The sequence below is a fragment of the Trichoplax adhaerens genome, genomic scaffold (assembly GCF_000150275.1).
Source record: "Trichoplax adhaerens TRIADscaffold_6 genomic scaffold, whole genome shotgun sequence".
NCBI classification, from domain to species: domain Eukaryota; kingdom Metazoa; phylum Placozoa; class Uniplacotomia; order Trichoplacea; family Trichoplacidae; genus Trichoplax; species Trichoplax adhaerens.
In genome coordinates, this window is record NW_002060948.1 from 1,095,167 (window position 1) to 1,119,186 (window position 24,020).

Sequence of the window (24,020 nt, forward strand, 5' to 3'; positions counted from 1 at the left end):
TAGCCTATTCATTCTATCAATAAAGCTGTGTTAAATCTCAGTCATGTACAAAACTATAAAGACAAATTATATCATAGTTTTAGACACTCTATAAATGCTACTATTATCATCCCTACTCACTAGGATTTACACTCCATTTCATGAAGAAGGAAATATTAGCGATGGACAAAAAGTTGGCGAAGCGCTGTTAAATGTTTTAATCTTGTTAGGAGTAATTATAGCCATGACTGTCTTGGTCGTTTTGTTGTACAAGTATCGCTGTTACAAGGTAAGTATACGCCAAGTAAAATATTGTTACATTAGATTAATTTTAATATATATTAGATTATATCCTTGACGGCAGAATACGCCAATCTACTGTGTATACCTCAACTTATTGCTACATTTGTTAGAAATCCAAATGTAGCTTATTTTAAGTATACCACTAGGATGTCTTCGTATTTTGTATGACGATCCTGTAAAGATGTCTGTGCTTCTACAAGTATATCATCTACAGTAGTGGGTAGATGTAGTAGCATGGATGACAAAATTATCTTGATTAATCTATGTTACTAGTCATGTGTAGCCGTCCGCTAGTAACATGACTAAATTTTGTAAGATAGTCCTATGTATTTTCCTGCAATGATTTGAGTAATGTCTATTTTTCTCTCTAGATCATCCACGGTTGGCTACTCATCACTTCAGTTTTACTTCTCTTCTTTTTCAATTTCATCTTCTTCTTGTGAGTATACGTTAGCTGTAAGAAGATAATGTAAATATAAAATTATACAGTACACTTCTCATTAAAAATAATCGAAATTACTTTTCTTGTGGCAGGAATATCTTAGAGGTATATAATGTATCTCTGGATTGGATTTCAGCAGGGCTTGTTATGTGGAATTTTGGCCTAATTGGATTATTAGCTGTCCATTGGAAGGGTCCATTGATGCTTCAGCAAATATACTTAATCATTATTTCTGCATTACTGGTAAGAATATCAATGATCATGTGAACAGGATCTGATCCATTTCCATTTAATTTCTTAAATCTGAGCGTCTCTCACCTCCTATTATTTATTTTCGATAAGGCATTAACATTCATCAAATATTTACCTGACTGGACAACATGGTTTGTACTTGGTGCTATTTCTTTATGGGGTAAGTAATAGTTTTGACATTGATAGATTATAATATCCATAACGATGCATTTTTTTCGTTCGTAGATCTTGTTGCCGTCTTATGTCCTTTTGGGCCATTAAGAATTTTAGTAGAAACAGCTCAAGAAAGAAATGAGCCAATCTTTCCCTCCTTAATTTACTCTTGTTAGTCTTATAGTAATAATTGTATCATTGTGAGATTTTAGTTGAAATAATTTCCATTTTACCGCTTATGTACCAGCTACGGTCGCATGGATCGTTAACATGGCTACCGAAGATGAAACAGAAACAAATGATTCTCAAAATAATCAAAGCAATTCAAACACATCTCGAGGTAAATATAAATCAGCTTAGTATCATTTTATAATCTGAAGATTATTTTTAAATGGATTGCGTAAAAAAGAATTAATCCATTGCGTTTTTGATTTTTCAACGGCTTAAATATTGTAAAGGCAATAGAAATAGAAGAAATATTCAAATTGCAGCTCCCGAAGCTGAGCCAGAAAATGCCGATGATGTCGACATAGAATTTTCAACATCTCAACCCAATCGACATTCTGAAAATAGATTAAGGGGTATCAATGACGATGATAGTGAGGAAAGAGAAGCGACTGAAGATGAAGAAGATGATCAAAGTAGGTCTTTATTTTGAATGAGTAGGGATGAAATCCAAACAAAAAATTATTACCACCTTATCTGAGTTTAATTCACTTTCATTTAGGTGGCGTTAAGCTTGGATTAGGCGACTTTATCTTTTATAGCATATTAGTCGGTAAAGCTGCTTCTAATAGGGATTGGAATACGACAATTGCTTGTTTTGTAGCAATCTTGATTGTATGTACAAATCAATTGATAAAACTTGAGTATTGCAAACTATTTTTCAGCTGGAAATCTAGTCCGTAATCTCTCTACGGTTTTATTATTCAATAGGGCCTTTGTATGACATTACTATTGTTGGCAATATTCAAGAGAGCCTTACCAGCCCTTCCAATATCAATAGCTTTCGGACTTATTTTCAATTTTGCAACTAGCGGGCTTATAGCTCCGTTTTCAGATAGTCTACAATCAAATCAAGTTTATATTTGAGTCAATATAAACACTATCATCAAGCTCCATTTCATAATGAAGCCCCTTTAACATTCTGCTGTAAAAAGTTTATATACGACATGCATACTAAGTTTTCAAATGTTGAGTACGATGTGGTTATGCGAACAGAAAAGCTGCTGCTAAGATTTTCATAATTGGATTGCAGCCGCGTATACGAGATATACTCAGTGCCATTTAAGAAATCTGGAGTGTACAGTAATCAGTAATACCGTAATTGTTGGCACCCTAACTACAAGGCAAATAGAAGTTACTATATTTATAGATTGCTCATCGGTAATAGGTCGTCGTATTGCTTGAGTGAAGCTTGGTAATTTAGGTTTGTTTACAGCACTTTGTCAATATAAAATAACAAATATTGATTTCTGTCCATGTAGTGTACATTTACTTTGGGCTATGATTTTTTTAAATTGTAATAAGCGACAAGGACTTTATGTAAGTAGCCAAGATATGTACAGTTATTGTATACTGTATAATTGCTTCCTATATTGAATAATTAATTAATTGATATCAAACAGAATTCATCCAATGTTGGATTTTATAATGTAATAATACCGAGATGATCTACACAGTTACAAATTTAAATTTCGTAAATTTTATTTCATGTAATGAGTGCTAAAATCTTGACTATATCGGATAGTGTTCGTTGTAAAAGAAATCTTTGCCAAATATGCGAAAATAAATATTGTTATTTCAGTTTTACTGTATCTGATATTTTACATGTGCTAAGCACATATTGGTGGATATGAAAATTCTTAACTTCATAAAGGTGCTGTATATTTAAGCATGCCTTTACATAACATAACATCATATTTCGAATACTCCATTACGGTATTCCTTATCCAACGCGATCAAGAAAGGCCATCCATTAGAATTTTTTAACAAATTTCCGTGAAGTAATTTACCATAAAAAATTTTATCATAGACATTAACAAAATATATATTATCCGCGATATTGCCTCAATGTTAGCACCATATTAACAGTTCAACCCAGAATATGATCATATATTATAAAAGGGCAAGCTGATTAATATCAATCGAGTACAAGTGTATTGTATGATCGCTTGTAAATATAGATATTGTTCGATTACGAAATAATTTCTTCACCAATACTTTACAGTCTGCGCTATAGCAGAATAAATTTTCTATAGCTCTGAATATTTCAAAAGTAGCAATAAATTAGGATTCAAGCCATTCCTTCATATAAATACACGTAGCAGGAGAAATTGCTCCATTTTCATAACACTGGTCTATAACCTGTTGTGCCGTAATCAAATATTTAATCGTGGTGAGCAACTTGAATTTTTAAAATAAGCTACAGCAATACTGTATTTATTAATTAAAATAGAACATACTGGGCAAATACCACAAGGCGTCTTTTCTAGACCACTTGCGTCAATTATAGGTTTAACAGCACGATAAAGCTTGAATTCTTGGCCATCAGGGTCACTTTCTATTTTCATCTCAGCTTTACCATCATAAATTAAGGTGTTTAATATGGTTTCGATATCTGTAACTGTGAGAGTGACCTAAAAAAATCAATGATAAAAAAATTAACGGTTTATACATTTATCAACTTTACAATACGCAATACATTCATTTCATAATATGCAATTATACTGTGACCTACTTTGCTTATTTTTAGATTCGTTATAATTTTCCAAACTTCTTCTGATGAGGCGAAAGAATTATTAAGACTAATTCGAGGTCTTGCTAATTTCAATTTAGAATTGCTAGCCTAAGGATAGGTATCATTAGCTTTAACGATTGCTAGGTTTACTTATTACTGATTTACACATAGGTTTAGTGACTCTTCTACCTTTTGTACTAAACATCTGTAACATTGCTGATTTAGTACTTCCACAAATTCAGATTCAAAGTCTTGATCGCTATACCAAGCCCCACCCGTTACTGAAATATCGGGGTCAAGATTGAATAACATATATAATTTCTTCTTAGAAGCCTAAAATGCAAGTTATGGGAATGATATCAAGGATATTCATTACATTATGAAATAAAATTTACTGCAAAATGCGGATCGCCATTTTCAAATAAAATCCTACGCAGTTTAAATTTACTTAGATAAAGATCATGAAATAACGATTTTTTAAACTCTATGCTAAACTTACCGTAACTGATTTGACCGCTTTAATTAATTTCTTGCTTTCCAAATTTCTTAGGATTTTATTTAGCTGTGTCATTTGCAAGTTGCATTTTAATCTAATATCCCGGCTCCATATTCCTAGCAGTACCACACAGAGACAGCTGGAATGAGTAACTTGGAATATGATTAACTTCATTCTATCACATACCAATTTAGAATTATTATTTTCGGGTCATTTTAATCTACAGTGGGTAACGGTTGAGTATTTAGAACTCTCCAAAAAGTATAAACAACGTTTGTTTTATTCAGTTATTCGCTCCTTAAATACGTTCGATATCCAAAATTTTAAACAATATTGTTAAATACTAAATATATAATGTACTTTACTAACTAACGCCATGACCGATAGTGATGGCAGTGGATTGAACTAAACAGTGGTTAGCGAAAAATATTTATCCTTACTCTCAGTCAGTTTTACTGGATAACACAATGAAATGGCATTGGATTCCACTACGTCAACACCTAACTTAGTTAATGCACATGAGTATCGGAAAATGAAATTCTTTATAACGTTTGACAAATAAAACTACGTATGCCATTTTCCGGCTTTGAAGTTTTTACAGAAAATAAATTTCTTTACGTTTTCCATCATCATTATGATGTAATATTTTTGTAAGTACGAATTGAATCCAACGTAGATCTCCTCCTCATTTATAGTGTGATATGTTGATAAAATATATTTTATTTTAAATCCGAAGATATGTGCAAGAGAATAGTCCAAAAGCAATTTTAATATCTACATCAGCTTCTTAAAAGTTATTACTACCATTTATTTACAGTACATGGATTTCAGCTATACGCGTACATGCGTTGTAAGTCCGTATAATCCCAGAATAACAGCAACCAAGCCCTACACTCACCTTTATTGCCAGCATCTCCAATAACTTGGTATACTAATTTCTCCTGTGTATTTTCACATATTGCATTTTTGCTATCCAAGATTTATAAAGACATGATCGATTCATAGTTAAAGAAATATTTAACATGGTATAATGTTCTATTGAGAATGCCTATCATTGACCGGACATACCTTACAAGATCCGGATCTTTAAGTTTATAGATTAGCTGAGAATCAGATTTAAACAAATCCAAGTTGCCCTGACATATGAATAGGTAGGAAAATGTTAATATATCATCAAAATTACCGTGCAAAAGGTAGAAATCCTGATCCAGTTTAGAGAAAGTATAAAGATTAGTGAGCTGTGATACGCATGGAATATCGCCTGATGCCACAGTCTAATATAGGACGCATCAAAATAACTGTTATTGTATCTATTTTGTAACATTTCTCTTATGTATATGAAAGATTACTGGAAAAGTCTTTACAACAAGTTTGAAGACATGCACATTTTTGCTCGATGGCAGAAAGCATTCCCTGGTAACACAGTACTTAAGCGTGCGGGCTATGAATGGGAAGGAAGGTATTCACGACTAGTCCTAGCATGCCAGCACAGCGAGTCTGTGTCTGAGCAATATCGTATCCTCTAGTCAGCCTAAAAGTACCAATTTCTAGCATCCATATTGTCTCGCTATTGCTCCAATTCATTCATCCCTTGTACAGGATGCCGTTGGTAAAGGAGCTGTAATGTAAACTACGTGCAGCAGGAATAATGCAATGCAAATGAATACAGAGTACACAACAATCGGTAGTGGTAAGTCTATTCTGTATGGAAAGAAATGGTAATAACTCTCAAAGCTCAAGCTATTGATTAACATCTTTACTTCATTTCATATTATCGCTGATTGAATATAGCAATATAAGCCGATTATAATTCACTTACAGCTGATAGCAATCGATTTAATGCTGAAACTCTTTGTTCAACATTGACATTGGGCATTTCATCTTGCAGAATGCTATCCGTCAGTCCTTTAGGATGGCTTTGGCATAACGTAAGAATCTTTTTTTCTAAATCGACTAAGCTAAAATCACTATCAATGTTGTTCATTTTCGATAGTGTACACCCTTAAGATGACAGTGGACCACTCAGTGTTATCTTCAATTCCTTTTCTCTCCTTGATTTTATCCTTTAAAATGCGATCGTCGACATGGAAATTTTTTCCTACACCGTTGTGTGTTCCATCGGCACGTTTCCTGACAACGGGCCCAAATGGTTTATTATAGGTATATTATAGTTATATTATATGGTTTATTATAGGTATATTATGGTACGCCAGAGCTGTACCAATTGGGGGTGTACAGTACAGTACAGCACACGAGTGTTACAGACCCTACAGTGTACAGTATACAGTATTACTGGACTGTGTACGGTATCTACAGTACTACAGTACTGTATTCACTCACTACGTCATGACATGACACGGCTGCGTATTTCAGCAGCCGTGTCCCGTACAGAATCGCATACCGTCTGGACTGTAATGTGGACAATACTTAGCGATGGAATGATGGCAGAGACTTATCAATCGGGTGGGAGAATGGGACGCGCCCCCACTTGGCCGCACTTATTAAACTTATCATTTGTATATATATATATAAAAATACTTATAATCTCGTACCAAAATTTTACCCACAAGGAAATTACGATATAAAATATTGACATATGTTGTGTATACTGAAAAGTGAAGACTGATTTATTTAAGGATATGAAATTTTTGCGATAGATCTATCAATTATAATTAATAATAGATTAGATTATTTAATGATAATAAGAATCTAAACATGTTAGTGATATACTGTACACGTGGATTATATCGTTAATTCGTATTGACTACGAAGTTAAAAAATGAGATTATTCTAAGGGCAGAATAGTATACAGTCGTAGCTTAGAAGTATCTTATTTTAAAACTATTTTTTTTCTCTTTCTGTTACCTTTAAAATACAGTTGCATCGAATAATACTATATCAGGCGATCAGACGTATCTGATAAATAATTGGCTTACAAGAAGACATTCTAATTGACATCATCAACAAATATACAATATCATTGTTTGGAGCCCTGATTACGTAGGTTTTTGTGGCTATAAAAGTGACAGATATGAACGCTATGATGACACTCCATATTCACTATTCCAACTTTCAAATTGGGCAATGGAACCAGGAGGTACACTTTTGCGAATTCTTTTTAGGGAATCCATGAAATCTTTTAACACAATATTTCGCATCTAACCAGCATAATATCACAATAATTAATTTATAGTGAACAAAATTGAACGCAATCTATTAGGACAAGCGGAACCAACCTGATTAACAGCGACTGATTGCACTTGGGTAGGACTTAATTCTGATACAAAAAGTGATTACATATAAGCAGTTTATAAGAAAAAGAATTTTGACTACGCTTATCGAAGATTTCAAATAGGAAAATGAACGACATCAACCCCTTTACCTCTTATTGGTCCTAAAGCGGCATCCCTAGCCAACGCCGTTAAGTCGCTACATGAGTAACCTTCGGTAAGTCTGTTAATACAATAAATCGCCGTATTATATGAAATTAATCACAAATGGAGCATTCCAGATATTGTAAAAAATTGCTACCTTGCAAGCTGACCAATATCTCGCTTGTTAAGCGGACAAGAATGTTTAGCAAGCAATTTCTCAAAGAGTTGCTTTCTCGTCTACAAACGATACAGTTATTAAAATATTAATGGCAGTCATAGTTGCTATTACGTTAGCCATGCAATGTAATAGTTTAAAATAAAGAATTACCTCAAAACTGGGTAGCGGAACGTAGACTCTTTTTACTAAACGCCTTTACATAGGAAATAAAATAGTAGTAAATACATAGATCTTTCGGTATATCTTAACTCATTTGTACTCAACCGAAGAGCAGCGTCATCAAGTTCTTGTGGTCTATTCGTAGCACCCATCACTAAGATACGTTCTTCGCTAGACGCCATTACCTAATAAGATATTTTCATTAATGGTATAATTTCTATTAGAAACGGCTTATTATACTGATAATAAAAGCGTGGTAAATTATACAAATTCAGATCTTACCCCATCGAAGGCAATTAAAAATTCCGTTTTAAGTCTCCGACTAGACTCATTTTCTCCATCTTTTCTTTCGCAAAGTAATGAATCTACTTCGTCTATTTTAATTTATAGGTTTATAATCGAAATGAATAAATTCTATGCTAGATAATTTAAAAAAATAATATTGATCCACGATAGTTATGCATGTATACCAATGAAAATAATTGCAGGCTGTAATTCACGAGCGACAGAAAAGAGTGCGCGAACTAATTTTTCACTTTCTCCAACCTATTCGTATTAAAATTAATCATTTTCATACGTTGAGCTAGATTGAACAGTAGTTAAATTGTAATGATTAAGAAAAAGCCAGGCAATAAAAGCATACATATTTTGATGTTAACGATGATGCACTTATATTGAAAAATTTAGCTTTAGCTTCGCTTGCTACTGCTTTCGCCTATCGATAAATCATATAATCGTTGTTATCTATCAATGGTACAGCCTACAACGTAGGATATGAAAGGCAAATTTATATTTTACTCAGTATTAACATACCAGCATAGTTTTACCATTCCCTGGTGGTCCAAAAAGCAAGAGGCCGCGGGCTGGTGCTCGTAAGCCAGTAAAGAGCTAAATTGAAATATTGAATTTAATTACGTCATAACCTAATCCAGTGTAATAGATACAGCACGATTCATCAAACCTCTGGTCTCAATGAGGGAAGGATAACGATTTCGTTAAGTGCTTGTTTTGCGAGCTCCAAACCAGCTGAAATAAAATGTTGATAAATCTGCTTCAAAAGCTGTCGTATTTAGCATACAATACTTAAAAATCTCAATTACTAAAATCTTTACAAAGGCATAGGTTAATTACCTATATCATTAAAATTGACGCCAGGTTTGCTTAATTTAGATCAAATATAAGTTTGAATTAATTGGATTAGGTACAAATTTAAGAACAATAGCACTTGTTATTAGTTCTACAGACTATTCTAAAACAAAATACGTATGAACCAACGTAGGAAGATTTGCTTACTCGTCTACAATTTCGTTTAATATCTTTTGAGCTATAGCAGAATCAACATTTTTTAAATTGGCGATTATATTCTTGGATTGGCTATTAGCAGCAGAACTAGGAGCAACGTCACGACTGGCAGTACTTTTGATGGTACTAGGCGGTTTACTGGGTGCTTTGCTTGCAGCAGATCTGGTTTTACTAACTGCCGCAGACGATGTTGCCGATGTACGGTTTATTGGGCGAGACTGTGTTAACTAAATAACAATATATACGCGTATCGATTAATTAATGAAATTCATATTTGAAAGAAAGGGTAAAGGTGTACATCGAAAATGATAGACTATATCGTCATGGACCTTTGCAGCGGGCATATTGCGTTTTGATGGCTTCAGATTTTTATAAGAATTGACAGGTAAACCAGTTGATTTTTCGGCAGGCGTCGTTGCATCAACTGAGCCGTTGTCATTACTCATATTACTCATTAACCTAGATAATAATCCTTTTTTGCCATTCTCTTTCGTAACAGTAGGGCTGTCAATTTTAGGTGGAGTTGTATACGAATTGTACATTGACTTTTCTACAATACGTTGTGATAGAATTAACAATGACGATGCTTAGATAACCAAAATTTAGTGTAGTGATATATTTGTGAAAGATTACGCATCATTACTTGTTGCCTAATTATGAAGAATATGCTACACTATGACCAACCTAATTCTTCTAAGCGTTCCTGTGCGTTAGCTAAATTTTCAATCATTTTATCACGAATTTTTGAAGCCTTTAGCCACTCCTCATTAGTAGAAGCATCTAGAGTTATTAAAACATATAGGTAAACAGTACCAATCTTTCAGTAGTGTATCCAACAAAGAGTCCTAAACAGTGATATTATTGAAAACTTACCGGATGCAATATAATCAATTGAAGCACCTAATTGTAGTTCTAAAATGCCATCACGGTATAACTGTGCCGCTTGTTCCTTGGATCCTGGATGATAAGAATGAATACGAATAATAAATCGTCAATTTCTTGATCACTGAATGATCATCAATCCTTGTACCGACCGACGTACAGAATATTACTATATACCGCAGATAAAAATTAGCAGTGATTGCATGCTAGGAGATTAGTAGTTCCTATAATGCCTAATACTTGGTACTAAGGCTTTGCTGATCATGTTCTAACGTCATTTATTTTACGATTAACCTTTCTGTACTGATCCAAATTCCTAATTTTTCACTTCTCGAATGAACTATATCATAACATTATAGCAATCAATGCTACTGACTCTACACAGATACTAACGTGGAGGCCATCATACTCTATTTTATCAGCTTTCTTCTGATGACGTTATTGATTAACATTTGACTGGGTGAATGATAAGCTATTACTATATCCTAACTTGAAAACCTACTCTGATACCTACAATGATAGTCGACTATTTTGAAATAAGTTATTCTATCATTGCTGGGTGAATGAAGAGCTAATACTATATCCCGACTTGAAAAACCTACTCTGATATCCATTACGATGGTCGATTATTTTTGAAATAAGTTAACCTATCATTGCTGACTGAATGATGAGCTAATAGAGCTATTACTATATTCTGACTTGAAAAACCTGCTCTAATATCCACTATGATGGTCGATTATTTTGAAATAAGTTATTCTGTCATTGCTGGATGAATGATGAGCTATTACTATACCCCGACTTGAAAAACCTGATCTAATATCCTTTACCATAGTCAACTATTTTGAGATAAGTTATTCATCATTATCACCAAAGCTGTGTTGATCATTAAAGTCTTATTCAATATCCATGATGATGATGATCTATGTATGTACAGTATATCTATGCAATAGTGGAGGTAATAATTGATAGATTGTACGAGAAGTAATACAACGATAACATGAATGTTGAATTGATCATAGTCTTGTGAGTTATTTCAATTTGGAGCCATGGCGAAGACAGTTTTATTACATCATCAACGACGATGCCATGTCAATCAATACGAATAACAAGTAAATTGAAGGATGAACAAACCTCCAGTCTCTTCTAATTGTAATGCACTGGAGATGAGTTCAAAAGCTCTTTTATGATGAAGGCGAATACTCTTTGACGCTTCGGATGCACTCGTAGCCATGATCGTTTTAATAGGTTGCTTAGCTAGACTTGGATACCATTTCCTTCGTTCTCGCTTAACAATGAAATAAACGTAATAAGATAGGCCAGCTACTACTATCGAAAGTAGTAAAGATTGTAATAACGCCAATATGGCAATTTTGATGGATTAACAATTTGGAAATGGCTTGACGATAACGATAAAAAGCGAATTCTCAACTGGTTGCTGCAAGCTTGGTTTGAAATGGTTGAAACAAGTTTACCCCTGTCGAAGTTCTTTCCGTGACAAACTGCCAATGCTGGCAGTACAGTGTACAGTCGGTCGAGGCGCCCAGAACCTAGTACTGTACTTAGTGCACTGTACACTGTACAGTGTACAGTGCAGTAACAGTACTGCGCACTTAGTGCACAGAGAATATGACGTCAACGATACCTAGGAAATGATAATATACTGTAGTATAACATAAACCTCTATGACTGCTGTACTCATATAGGTTAGAAAAAGTTTTTTTTTTTTTAACCTTTTTCTTCACTCTATGGTTCTACTGCAATCTTTTCTAGACTGGACCAGAAAAATTGTACCGAACTAGAGACTCTACTGTTTTGCTTTGCTAGTCTCTAGTTAAAGATAGTACTGCTCGAAAAATACTACTGTACTGTCTATTTCTAGCAGTCTCTGCACTTGACTGAACAGTATAAATAGTCTAATGCACTGATTATAATGCGCTTCCTTAAGGCAGCCATGGACTACGACAGTGTTACTAGTCTATTCAGTAGTCCGATAGGACGCAGCATACAATATTTATAGTAGCCTGATCGTTAATAGAAAATCTGTGAGAGATATTAATACACAGCACTGCAGCTTGCAGAAATCTTAGCTAGACCTGGTCAGGACCTTGGCAAAATCGTCAGCCTGCTCATTTCTTGTTACTTTTATAGAGTCCCAGCTTTTTACTCTACAGTACAGTACTGTACAGTACTGTACTGTACACTGTACAGTATAATGGCAACAGCCACGATGACGTAATGGAGTGCAATACGACCACTCTGCGTCTCAAGTCCGTCTGTTACCACATTGCTCACTTCGGCAGGCATTAACTGGTTTATTAAATCTTCAACCAAGTCTTGCGTTGGCCCTTAGGTATATCACCAATATGGCCTATGAATCTGAAAGCAATAAAGGTAAGCAAGAATAGTAAATGTATAACATGGACTATACTGGATGGATGCCCGTAGAGGAATGATGTTTTTGTAGTATACTGTAAAATAAAATAGGCTCTACTAAAGTGACTATAGTATAGTGTAGGCACCTGCAGAGTGCATTGAATGAACTGGTTATATTTTCTGTTTTATGAATCGATGAATCAGAAATAATGATCAACGATAGTTCTAGTGTAGAGTCGGATAAAATTATCTCACAATTTATTGTGGCTGCTGTACTGTAGTTACATGATACCGCCGACACCTCCTCCTAAAGGTAGTAAAATCACAACAGCGATTGTTACAACTTGCTTGTGATCGAATGATTATGTTAGTGTATACGTAACTATTCTGTAAGGACAATGATTTTGGAAAAGTCTACGCGACAGCAGGCCATCTCCCAAAATATTGACACGCCTAAACCTCTATCTATCATATTGATAATTTCAATTTTGAATTTCTCATCTTGTTCCTGATATTATACTGCTGAATTCCAAGTATATCTACGCGATTCAAGAATGATTGTCGAGTAGAAGATGAGAGAAATACGTAAACGTAACTGCTGGATACTAAAATTAAATTGTACGAGTAAATGCAAGTGTTGAAATTACCTAATCTGTACAATCATAAAGGATCCTATGGTACAGTGCAGTCAAATTATATCCACCACAGTAGTAAATGAGTGTTTGATTGTACATGTGTAGTCTAGAGAACTGTACAGTACAGTACCATCAACCAACCTTGATACGAGTATATTGCAATACCTTGAGGTTACCGATAAAAAAATATAGCTGTACTACCTCTACGAGTATACCGTAAGAGAAGCACACTGGATATGCATACTACTCTTAGAATCTTTCTCCTTCTGTATCAGAACTATTTTAGTGGCATGAATTACCACTAATGTTACCATACTTTCACGTAATAACAATTTTTGTCTAAATGTAGTCACTAATCAGTACCATAACATAAAGAGACTTTCTACACTAATCAGCTTAGAGCATAGATACTGACTACTATTAGACATTCTATCAAAACAAACAACAGTAATATTTTACCAACTGGTTTAGCGCTACTCAGATAATTCCCTGATAGATTGGATATTTATTATCTTTGCTAAATGAATACTATAGCAGTATTACTAACATTGACGTGTATCTATTTATACGTAGTTCACATTCGCAATTACATCAATCCTGCTGATGGCGAATTCGGATTTGGTACAAATACTTTATTCAAATATTATGAGAGAAAGGTCTACGGATTAAAAAAATGCTGGAAAGAAGAGACAGAACTAGCAATACAGAATCAACAGTTGTATCTACAATTCAACGATGCTACCTTTTATCCCGACCCATTACCAATTGATAAAGGCGTCCTAGGCTATTTTATATCTTTTACTATTAACATGGACAACTATCAAGGGCAGAAAATCGACTATGTTGAAAGTACTTATCATGATATTGATTCTTTTATCGATGGTCGACATTTAACAGTACGTCGGTATGAAGCTCGTGTCAAAGGTTTAATGACTCCAAATCCGATTCCAATGTGTGCTGCTCAAACTTATATCACTAAATTAGTCAATCGAAATCCCAAAGTACTTAAATGTATCGTTGTTGATAATAATGGTAATCGAGTATTAATTCAAGGCACTCTGTTTCGTGGTCGAGAATTATATGTATATGGGCAAAAAGATGCCGGTGAGCCATTTGATAGCTTTGAAAAAGTACCAAAAGTTGATTTAACTCATCAAAAATCGAAGCTTTCTAGAGATGCTAGTAGAGCACCTTATATTAAAGATTATGTAGATCCAAAAGATGGCAAGTTAGAGTATAGTAACAATACAGTCTATCGTTACTTTGAAAGGCAAGTGCATGGATTAACTGGATCATGGGAGGAAGGAACTGAGGACGCAATTACTAATGGTAATTTATTCTTAAACTTGAATGGCCGGAAAATATTTCCCGATCGGCGTAGGATTAATAGAGGTATTCGAGGCTATTACGTCTCATTTACCATCGATATTGATAAAGAACAAGCGCGTAATATTACTTACAACCTTATTACCAAATCTAACGTTGATCAATATCAATATGAAGCAGTAGCGGAAGGATTATGGACACCCAATCCCATCCCAAAGATTTTTATTAGGAACTATTTAAGCAAACTTACTACTTTAAATATATCTGGTATTGGGTACATGATAGCACCTAGTGCAAAATCAATCAAAATTAAGAATATAGAATCACTTGCTGATAACCTTATGTCTACGGTGACGAAGAAGCTGATATAGTGACAACCTCTGCTAGCAATAACATATACCGCCATGCACCTCCTCTACCTCCGGATTACAACGAGTTATATGACTAACTTTGCTCTGTTTTACTTTACCGCAATTTATTCCAACTTCTTAGGTTATTTCGATACGTTATTCACTGCTATAACAGATTTGAATATTGTCACATATTCCTTCTGTTGTACTCATCATTCAGTTATAACAGAAATTAGTTAATAAACCTGGGCTAGAATATCAAGATCATTGCTATGATTACAATACTCACATTTCGATAATTAAATTATGGTAGATATACGAAGTGTACAGATCTAACCAAATTTGCAACACTTGCGATTATTGTAAAGATGACGTTTATATGACAATATTAATATAAATTAATTTATCCTGACTACGTTACGTATTTATTATATTAGAGCTATTTATGTCCCTATATCAAACTTCAGAAATTAATTCTTAAAGATTGTTACGACTATTACTTCGTCTTCATGTTGGGATAAACTTAAGAATTATATTACAATTTGCTTAATGTACTAGATATTATATCTCACGTGTATATACGTAATATTATACCTAATATATTTCAGATGATTGTTTCAATAATTCTAAAAATAGTTAAAATTATAAACTTTATCGACTTAATCTCTCTTATTATAAAAATACTTTAACTGATATAAATGGATTGATTTATTCGATGAAATTTCAGATTGACGATTAAAATTTAATAACTTTTCGCTTTAGCTATGCTTGTGTAATAATTTCTTTTCTTATAATACACGTAGCTTCTGCCATGCTTTACAACAACTGCTTTACAGCTCTAAAATCAAATTTGACTATAATTCGCTCTCATATGCGATTTAAAAATAAATTCCTTTACGCAATACTCCAGTTCTCGTATTTGAGTCAACGTCTAGCATAAATACATTTGATATGTCTCTTTACAGATTTGATAATAGTAACTCTAATTTTATGTATCGTGCACGGTATCTAGATATATTTATATCAGTCAGGGTAGCCTTACTCAATTAACCAGTGATATCTACTTATTAACATCAATTTAGTTCCAGTAGCAGAGAATACAGAAATAATTAAATCTGTCTCCTCATATAATTAATCAGGTTATATGTTTAGCCTTATACTAGATTTCATTATACAGTATAATCATCACAATTTGTATTAACATGGTTAAATCATAATATAGTATACTAGGGATTAATCATGGGCAGTTATTACCTTTTAATCTCATTTTAAAGAGGAGTACCATTAGCTATTATTCTAGACTATCTAGAATGCATATAATATACTACAAGAAAATCTTTATTTTGGCGTAGATGCTAAACATAAGTATTGAATAATTTAAAAGCTAAAGGTGTTAAAATTTTGCCAAAGTCTTTGTTGTATAAACGGAATAAAGTTTAAAAATTTATACGATTTCTTAGTACCATAATGGCAGTAATTACAGTTTGGCAGGCCTTTAATACATAATATAAAAGAGCTAGCAAGTGTCCAGTAATTAAAATCCGGATCTATATAAACAAGTGATTTAATTGTTCATTACTCTAATTCATATTCGCTTAAAACTAAAAAGTATTATAATGATAAATATTGAAAATAAACTCGGATTATTTAATATTATTATAAGACAAAAAGTTACTCATAAATTCATATTTTAGTATAAAAATGTCATTCGCAAAGTATTACATCCAGCTATTTAAATGACTGTTCCTTAGATGGGAATGTGATATCCTATCCAACTTATAGATTTCATACATTAATATGATAGTTACTTCCAAATCTATTTATTAGAAAAGAAATTGTAGTCTTAAATAGACAATTAATAGCCATTACAATCCTAAGCATGACACTTCTGTACAAGTAAAATAGGTTATACCTTGAAATGTGTTCTATGCAAATCAGTATTTATCCTTACCTGACTATGACAATTAGCGGTATACCTACATTAATTAGTATAGCTTGCAAATAAGATGGTGGCATTCTAGTTCCACGGGATGTTGTTTAAATGAGAAAAACAAATTATTCGAATTGACATGACATGAAAGCCCTAGAGCAAAAAATGGCGCTTGTTCCAACCATAATGCCCTTTACATGTCTCTAGTACAGTATTACATAAAATAATTAATTCTACCAAGATTTTTATTACCCTCGAGAATCACTGAGTGTATAGTATAGGGATGAATGCGAGTGGCTAACGTTATAGTTTCTTCTACATTGACGTGATAACCATGAAAATATAACACTGTCAACTATTTATTTGATCTCTTTATAGTAGTCCGCGTATTATGATCTATAGATGATGCTCTTAAGAATGGTGGACTACCCTCTGAAAGCGCTATTCGCGCTACTGATCTAACTGAATTAAGTAATAACTAATTTACACGATATATTCACAGAACGGATATAAAGTATATTTCGTACTGATAGCGAAGTGGTTTAGGTGTTGAAATAGTATAAACAACGATTTATTCGAAATTCATATGCAGATACGCAATATTTGACATATATTATCTATATCAAATCAGCACGTAACTGGCCGTTTTGATTCGTATTTGGCAGGTATTGATAGTAGGTCAATATAAGCAACACATACCTTGATCTTTAAAGGCTCGAAACTTTTCCAGTTCATAGATATGTTTTTATACCACTCATCGAATAAAACACGGTTTAACAGGATTTCTATGGAAATCAATAACGTTATAAGTTATAAAATAAATTATCGGAAATTGTTCTGACGTGGTGGCTAAAATTTTTGATTGTTAATTCCTATTGTAAATTGTACCCAGTTGCATATAATATCTGAGTAATGTATTATTATGAATTAATTATCGATGATCTTCATATTGCAACTATTACTGAGCAGTAAACTAATGCTGAACTACAGTAAACACTGCTCTTGCATAGTTTATTTAATCTTCACCTAATTGACCTTCTGCAGTAAATAGATAATTTCAGGGAGCAGCTTCGTTCACGCGACGGAGAATACAATAATAATTGAATCTGACTATTTACATATTCGATAATACGTATCGTACAGTATATTACTGCATACTCCTTATTTTACTCTCATAATATATTTTATCATACAATATGATATCAAAATTGCATTAAAGATAAAATTAGAATGTATTCAGAATTACTACCAAAGAACGGTACTCTATACCATTAATGGAGAGTATCTACAGCTGTTCTTGAAGATTAAATTAATGTAAATTTAATAATAACAGCGAATCTTTAATTTAAGATAAATGTGAAACATCAGAATTTAATTGATTTAAAAATTAAAGATTATAATTAAAATTTTGTGAGTCTTTATTGTTAGAAAAAATCGAATTAAACTGTAAAATATTCATTAAAGAATTGGGATAGCTGTAATTAAAATAATGCAAGCTCTCGTTTTATGATACAAAAAGTCGTCGTTTGCAGTCTAATGACTAAAATCTGGATCGATAGACAATAATTTTTAAATTTATTATCTATATCCAATTGGATAAAATAAAAACTACCACTGGAATAATTATATAGGATAAACTATGATTGTAGTTACAGACACAAGAATTATTTTCGAATCCATGCTCTAGTACAGAAAGTTTTTTTACAAGGAATGTCATTAGCATCCGAAGAATTGCACCTTAAGTAGAGATATAATTTCCTTTAAAGTCTTTAGATTCGTACATATCATGATTGATAGATACTTTTAAATCGGTTCATTAGGAAAGAAGATTATAATGATTTGTTAGATAGTTTACACAAAACTACTGTAATTAGCTGAAATCACTACAGTTTATCATATCCCATCAAGGAAGCGGTGGAATCAGTATCATCGCGGTTAGTCATATCGATTTCCTTTTTACTATAGTCAAGAAAATTAATGAGTGATTAATAAGCTTTCAAAAATGGAACCCACAACATCTTTTAGTAATACTGCAAATATCTCAATCAAATAGAATTTATGCATGAAGCAATACAATTTAACTAAAATAGCTAGCAATCTCTAGATCCCGAGATATCCTACCCCATATTGTAGATAATCAAAGCTGGAAACATGACGATTATACCAGCAAGGCTAAACCAGGTTGTATTAGAAACGTGCGGATGAAACATGAATGGCTCTTCTTGAAATAACGTCCAAAAGATGAAACCAATCGGTGTTACTAACGCCTAATAAACGAGCAGTATTATCGTAAATATGAGCTTATAAAGTTATTTGTAATTATATATTGCAACAATTATTTCTATAACTCAAAATGGTACTTTGATTTATCAATTCGTGCTTGGTAGCCTAATAATTTCGTACATATTCATAGTACGAGATTAAAATTCACAATTATGAATATTTTATGCACCGTTAAACTTTCTCTATTGTAGCATCGCTTGTCTTACAGTTTATAATATAATAAAATGGACATACAAGGCTTCCAGGTTCTAATATGTAATGATTACTTACGCCGACAATAGCCAACAGAGTTGCTCCTTCTGCATAACGCATTAATAAGCTACCACCAATGTAGTTTATAATGTAAAAGAGGATAAATGAGGTTCCTCTTAGTCCAGGTGCAGCTGAACAACCAGAACCGCCAAAAAAGCATGATAACCCGAAGGCATAACTTAGGAATAGAAAATAATAATGACTTTAGTAACACTGATCATCGTAAATTGTATACTGTAGCGAATCAAGTATTGAAAAGATAGAATACGGTTATTATGGAACAGAATCTGGTAATGTAAATATTCATATAATCGTAATAAATCTAACAAACTAGAATTAAAGTTAAATATTTTAATGTTAGATACATAACTAACAGCTGATCTGTTTACGTTGGATTATGGCCAATATTATTTAATATTTTATCATTTTGGTGGGCACCAGATGTTCAATAATGTCGCAGATGCAGCAATTAGATATTATCGTTGCAGTGTACTGTACACTATACAGTATGTCAGTTGAGTATTTCTATGATATTATCATTACCTTCGACCAAATGTTTGAATGTCTGGCTGATTGCCGTAAAATGGTAGAAAATCAAGCCAGAAAAAGAGGGCCACGGTCACTAGCTGATAAAATGATGTCCAGGTTAAATACCATATAGCATTGACACGCTTTTCATTTGGACTTTTCATCTTTAAACCAGCTTCTTCATAAGCATTCATAAAGGCGGCAGGTATCTTACGATAATAAAAATTTAAAATTAACTAAGGCAGGCTTACTATTGCGAGCTATTGTGTTAATTAGTCAATTATAGCTTAATTAACTTTCATAAAAATCTTTGCTTTTCTTGAGCAATTGAAATATTATGTAAGCTAGAGTTACAGTACTCACAAATCCAATCATAAAGATAATAGGCCAAATAATTGCTGCAGCACCAGTAGCAGCATGAGGCAAATGATGTTGTGCTTTACCATTGATGGAAGGAAAGATCTTAGGTATAAGGCAAATAAACAGACACAACATAACAACCACGGTGCAAATCAATTTTTTCAGTGTTGGCTTCTTATGCAACAACAGGTATCTGTTCAATAAATTCAATTTTCGAATTGTAACTATTTTTATAGATTACAATAATCAGGGTTATTATTATGATAACATGTTGCCTATAATGACCAGCACTATATGAGCGATGTTTAATGTTTTCTGCATATTCTATTTACAAGTATGATGACACATGAAAATGTTCGATCCTATGGACGATAAAGCAATTACTAACTCCGTAGATACTATTGCTATTACTCTATTAAGCTAACTATTTTGAATTTTGTTATTATTCTTCAACGACTGGTTAGAACGGCATAAAGATGAAAGATGATTAAGACCAATAATGCAAAGTGGGATACACTAACTAATCGGTTATCATCCTCGTTAACTAGCAGCCTTAATATATTTAATCTTCACCAGCAACAATATTCCTATCACTGATTCGTAAATTTTTAATAGCTAATAATAAAAGTATAGTAAACTGTGTACTATGATCAATTCAGTAGATGATATTCTATTAGTACGGTACTATCTCTATATCATTACATAAACAAAAAGCCTATACTTTAAAATGGTGTATCCATCAAATAAATTAATTTATCCTTACCTGACTATGACAATTAGAGGTATAGAAACGTTTTGTAATATAGCTTGTAAATAAGGTGGTGTTCTCGTTCCACTACTAGCAAAAACTACTAATAACCCATTAGCAGCATCAAAACCACCAACAACGATTAGGTTTTTACGAGGAAAATTTCTTTCAGCTTCGCCAATTTCACCCGGTTTGATAAACTTTATAGCTAACGTTATTGCTCCGAAAAAAATAACGTAGCAAAAAGAAGCGAATGACACGACGAAATAGCTATCCATAGATAGATGGGTGTGATTGCCATTTTCAGTTATATTATCTATATCATATGAAGCATTATTTTTCGCTACTTGTTCAGTAGCATCGACCCATAAAGGTAAAGAAATAAGTTGTCCACTTTGGCCAATAACAGATAGAGCAGCAAAAAAGATATTGGCTAGCAACAGGTTGCATCGAACTGGTCCTAAAGCGAGTTGTTTCTTTCTACTATTTATTAGTACCATATTAACTCAAGTGATTGTATCGAAATATCCCTAGATCAAGCTAGTCTTACTGATGTTATTGTTTTTTTCTAGTGAGAAAAGAAAATGTCCTATCAAAATGATATTAATTAAAGCAAAAAAAACCGGCTCGTTTTGCCTTGTTGTAATAATAATTGACAGCTTTTTACGCCAGTAGTATAACAAAAGGCAAATAATAATTTATTCTAACGATATTATTGACATGCACGATATCTAACGGGTGTTTAGATAGCTAGTATGCTCGCAAATAAGGCGTTATGGCCAACACTACCGCTATTATATTCACGTGATGCTCATGAGAGATATCATCCTATCAACTGTTCGTTTAATCTCTTTCTTTTAATTTATTTATACCCATCAATTAATAATGCACTCATGAATGGTGCACTATCCTTACAACGCAATATTTACGCTTCGGATCAAAGTAAATCAAATGATGGCTAGTTTGCGCTATGCTCGTATATTTGTAAAGCATTCGTGCGAGTATGGCAACAACGTGAAACATTACGCTTAATAACTCGCTTTATGATATAAAATCCCGGGCCTCTATACCTTTTTATAGTAACTAGGAATTTTTATTAGTGTCGAAAGCGCCTAAAAGTCAGGTAGTAAATTTATAGCTAATAGCCCAATTAGTACGGTGATCTTGAAGCTTTGAAGGACATAGATATCTGATTACTAATACAAGTCAGTTAGATTACATTATGTCTATTCACACAATCATCAAGGCATATTATATAATCTAATATGAATTAGTCGCAATCATATATTATGGCACAAGATGTGTAAAGAACAGTATAAACTTGTAGTACAGCCCCAAATTAGCCCACGATTGTAAGATTGTGTAAATGTATATTTGTAGAAGATGATTACAGTACGTATGGTAGTAATTCTGCCGACATATTTATTGATATTAAGATTCCGAGATAAATATAGCTTGGCTTAAGTATGTTAGTTCTGTGAGATTTACATTGTGACGCTTAATTAGAGGCGCAAATTATGAATAGATGAGGCGATAGTAAATTTAGAACTGATCTTGCTACTTAATTGGCAAGACATGATTGTGTTAAGGAAAAGTCATTCTGTCGCTGATTGCATACGCGTATATAAACGATGTATTATCCTGTAATAGTCTAGATAGTCTAATTGCAAGTAGATAGCCCTTCGTGGTTGCAAGATGAGCCAAATATATACAATAAAGTAAAATTTACAAGAAATTGTAATTCTTCTTTTATTTATTTTGAGAAGACACTTTATCACAGAACTATATCTCATAATCTAAATAAAACATGTCACTAAACATCGCTAAGCTACACTATAGTGAAATAGCACCGTGACAGTGGGATATCTTATATAATTTATAATGATAGCTAAATGGCTTGTATATTTAAGCTGAATTTTATAGAATTAACAGTAGGACAGATTATTGATAAGATTGTTTTCATTATGGTATGGTAATCGATGCCAGACTGTACCTTATACAATTTATATGCTAGTATTAAAGCCTTCATGTTTCTATAGCTAATAAACCTAAAGAAAATAACTTTAGTATCGAGATTACAATAATTTCTATAGTTTAAAGTATACAAAAATCTGCATTTCTTTTCCGAAATTTTCCAGTTCTATAGATAATAATGTTAGTATCATGTTCGTGTCTACTGTAATTATGGAATTTTCTGTTTATAGGTACTGGATAGTAATTACTAGGTTCAATTTTAAACAAATAGAGATAGTTGGTGTTTTATCGGATAAGAAATTCGAGTTTCTTCATCTTGAAGAACAATATCAATACATCGCATATACCAGTACTTTCCATGATTTGCAATAATCTGTTCGTATATACGCGTAAACTGCTATGTTTGCTTGGCCATATACCTTCAAGCATTACGTAAACAATATGAACTTTCTGCGCAGTAACTTGGAATAACTAGCTATATCGATGACTATTGGCATGGACATAGTAAGATATTAAGACTATTTAAAAAATTGAAGGGTTCAGTAATACTGTAATGAGATTCCATTTCCGTTCAGACTATGAACAGGTATAAATACCTTACATAATGTCTTGTGTACCGATAGTAAATATTTTCAATTAAGAGCGATTTTGATAAATTAAAGTGCAGAATTTTAAAACTAGATATGGGAGCCAAACGATATTTGACTTCTTGATTTAGCTGAACTCTAATCTCCGCACATTTATAGACTGTTATACATGTGCCAGTATATTTCAAGCTAATATATATATATAAATTTTATATTATAATCTCATTTAAAGATGCCATATCGTATTGTGATTAAAAGTATGTCTCTATAGCTTCAGAAAGTACGGCTTAGGTTTTAACCGAGTTATTTCTAGCTCAGTACTGTAATCATTTGATTTAGGTATATAGTATTGGTAAGTGTCATATCACTCAATACAAACCTTCCTGAAATATTATATCACTTCTGGATATATAT

The 24,020-nt window shown here is 32.9% G+C and overlaps 5 protein-coding genes across 5 annotated transcripts; 2 read left to right on the plus strand and 3 right to left on the minus strand.

Annotated features, from left to right (window-relative positions):
• Positions 1-223: 223 nt before the first annotated feature.
• Positions 224-2,221, plus strand: TRIADDRAFT_57183 (uncharacterized protein; the record flags this gene model as incomplete). Its single annotated transcript, XM_002113202.1, has 9 exons — positions 224-268; positions 654-721; positions 817-967; positions 1,067-1,136; positions 1,202-1,300; positions 1,377-1,469; positions 1,588-1,770; positions 1,857-1,969; positions 2,066-2,221. The coding sequence occupies 9 exons, from the start codon at positions 224-226 to the stop codon at positions 2,219-2,221; spliced, it is 978 nt and encodes a 325-aa protein (XP_002113238.1).
• A 1,197-nt stretch (positions 2,222-3,418) lies between these two features.
• On the minus strand, positions 3,419-6,349 carry TRIADDRAFT_26289 (uncharacterized protein; the record flags this gene model as incomplete). Its single annotated transcript, XM_002113561.1, has 8 exons — positions 3,419-3,496; positions 3,595-3,768; positions 3,870-3,948; positions 4,027-4,202; positions 4,369-4,481; positions 5,264-5,334; positions 5,434-5,501; positions 6,185-6,349. The coding sequence occupies 8 exons, from the start codon at positions 6,347-6,349 to the stop codon at positions 3,419-3,421; spliced, it is 924 nt and encodes a 307-aa protein (XP_002113597.1).
• Positions 6,350-7,403: 1,054 nt separating this feature from the next.
• Positions 7,404-11,671, minus strand: TRIADDRAFT_63994 (uncharacterized protein; the record flags this gene model as incomplete). Its single annotated transcript, XM_002113562.1, has 17 exons — positions 11,392-11,671; positions 10,252-10,335; positions 10,063-10,158; positions 9,708-9,928; positions 9,370-9,605; positions 9,208-9,236; positions 9,038-9,102; positions 8,890-8,964; positions 8,720-8,791; positions 8,547-8,622; positions 8,359-8,450; positions 8,143-8,261; positions 8,068-8,110; positions 7,897-7,976; positions 7,748-7,818; positions 7,602-7,642; positions 7,404-7,523 (listed from the first exon to the last, which is right to left on the minus strand). Exons 1-17 carry the CDS (start codon positions 11,489-11,491, stop codon positions 7,404-7,406), a joined length of 1,620 nt encoding a protein of 539 aa, XP_002113598.1. The 5' UTR covers positions 11,492-11,671.
• Positions 11,672-12,623: 952 nt separating this feature from the next.
• Positions 12,624-14,965, plus strand: TRIADDRAFT_57186 (uncharacterized protein; the record flags this gene model as incomplete). The annotated part of the gene is made up of 2 exons (XM_002113203.1): positions 12,624-12,651; positions 13,842-14,965. The coding sequence occupies 2 exons, from the start codon at positions 12,624-12,626 to the stop codon at positions 14,963-14,965; spliced, it is 1,152 nt and encodes a 383-aa protein (XP_002113239.1).
• Positions 14,966-18,757: 3,792 nt separating this feature from the next.
• TRIADDRAFT_57187 (uncharacterized protein) lies at positions 18,758-21,545 on the minus strand (the record flags this gene model as incomplete). Its single annotated transcript, XM_002113563.1, has 6 exons — positions 18,758-18,833; positions 18,996-19,141; positions 19,428-19,587; positions 19,953-20,146; positions 20,301-20,490; positions 21,061-21,545. 6 exons carry the CDS (start codon positions 21,543-21,545, stop codon positions 18,758-18,760), a joined length of 1,251 nt encoding a protein of 416 aa, XP_002113599.1.
• Positions 21,546-24,020: the final 2,475 nt, after the last annotated feature.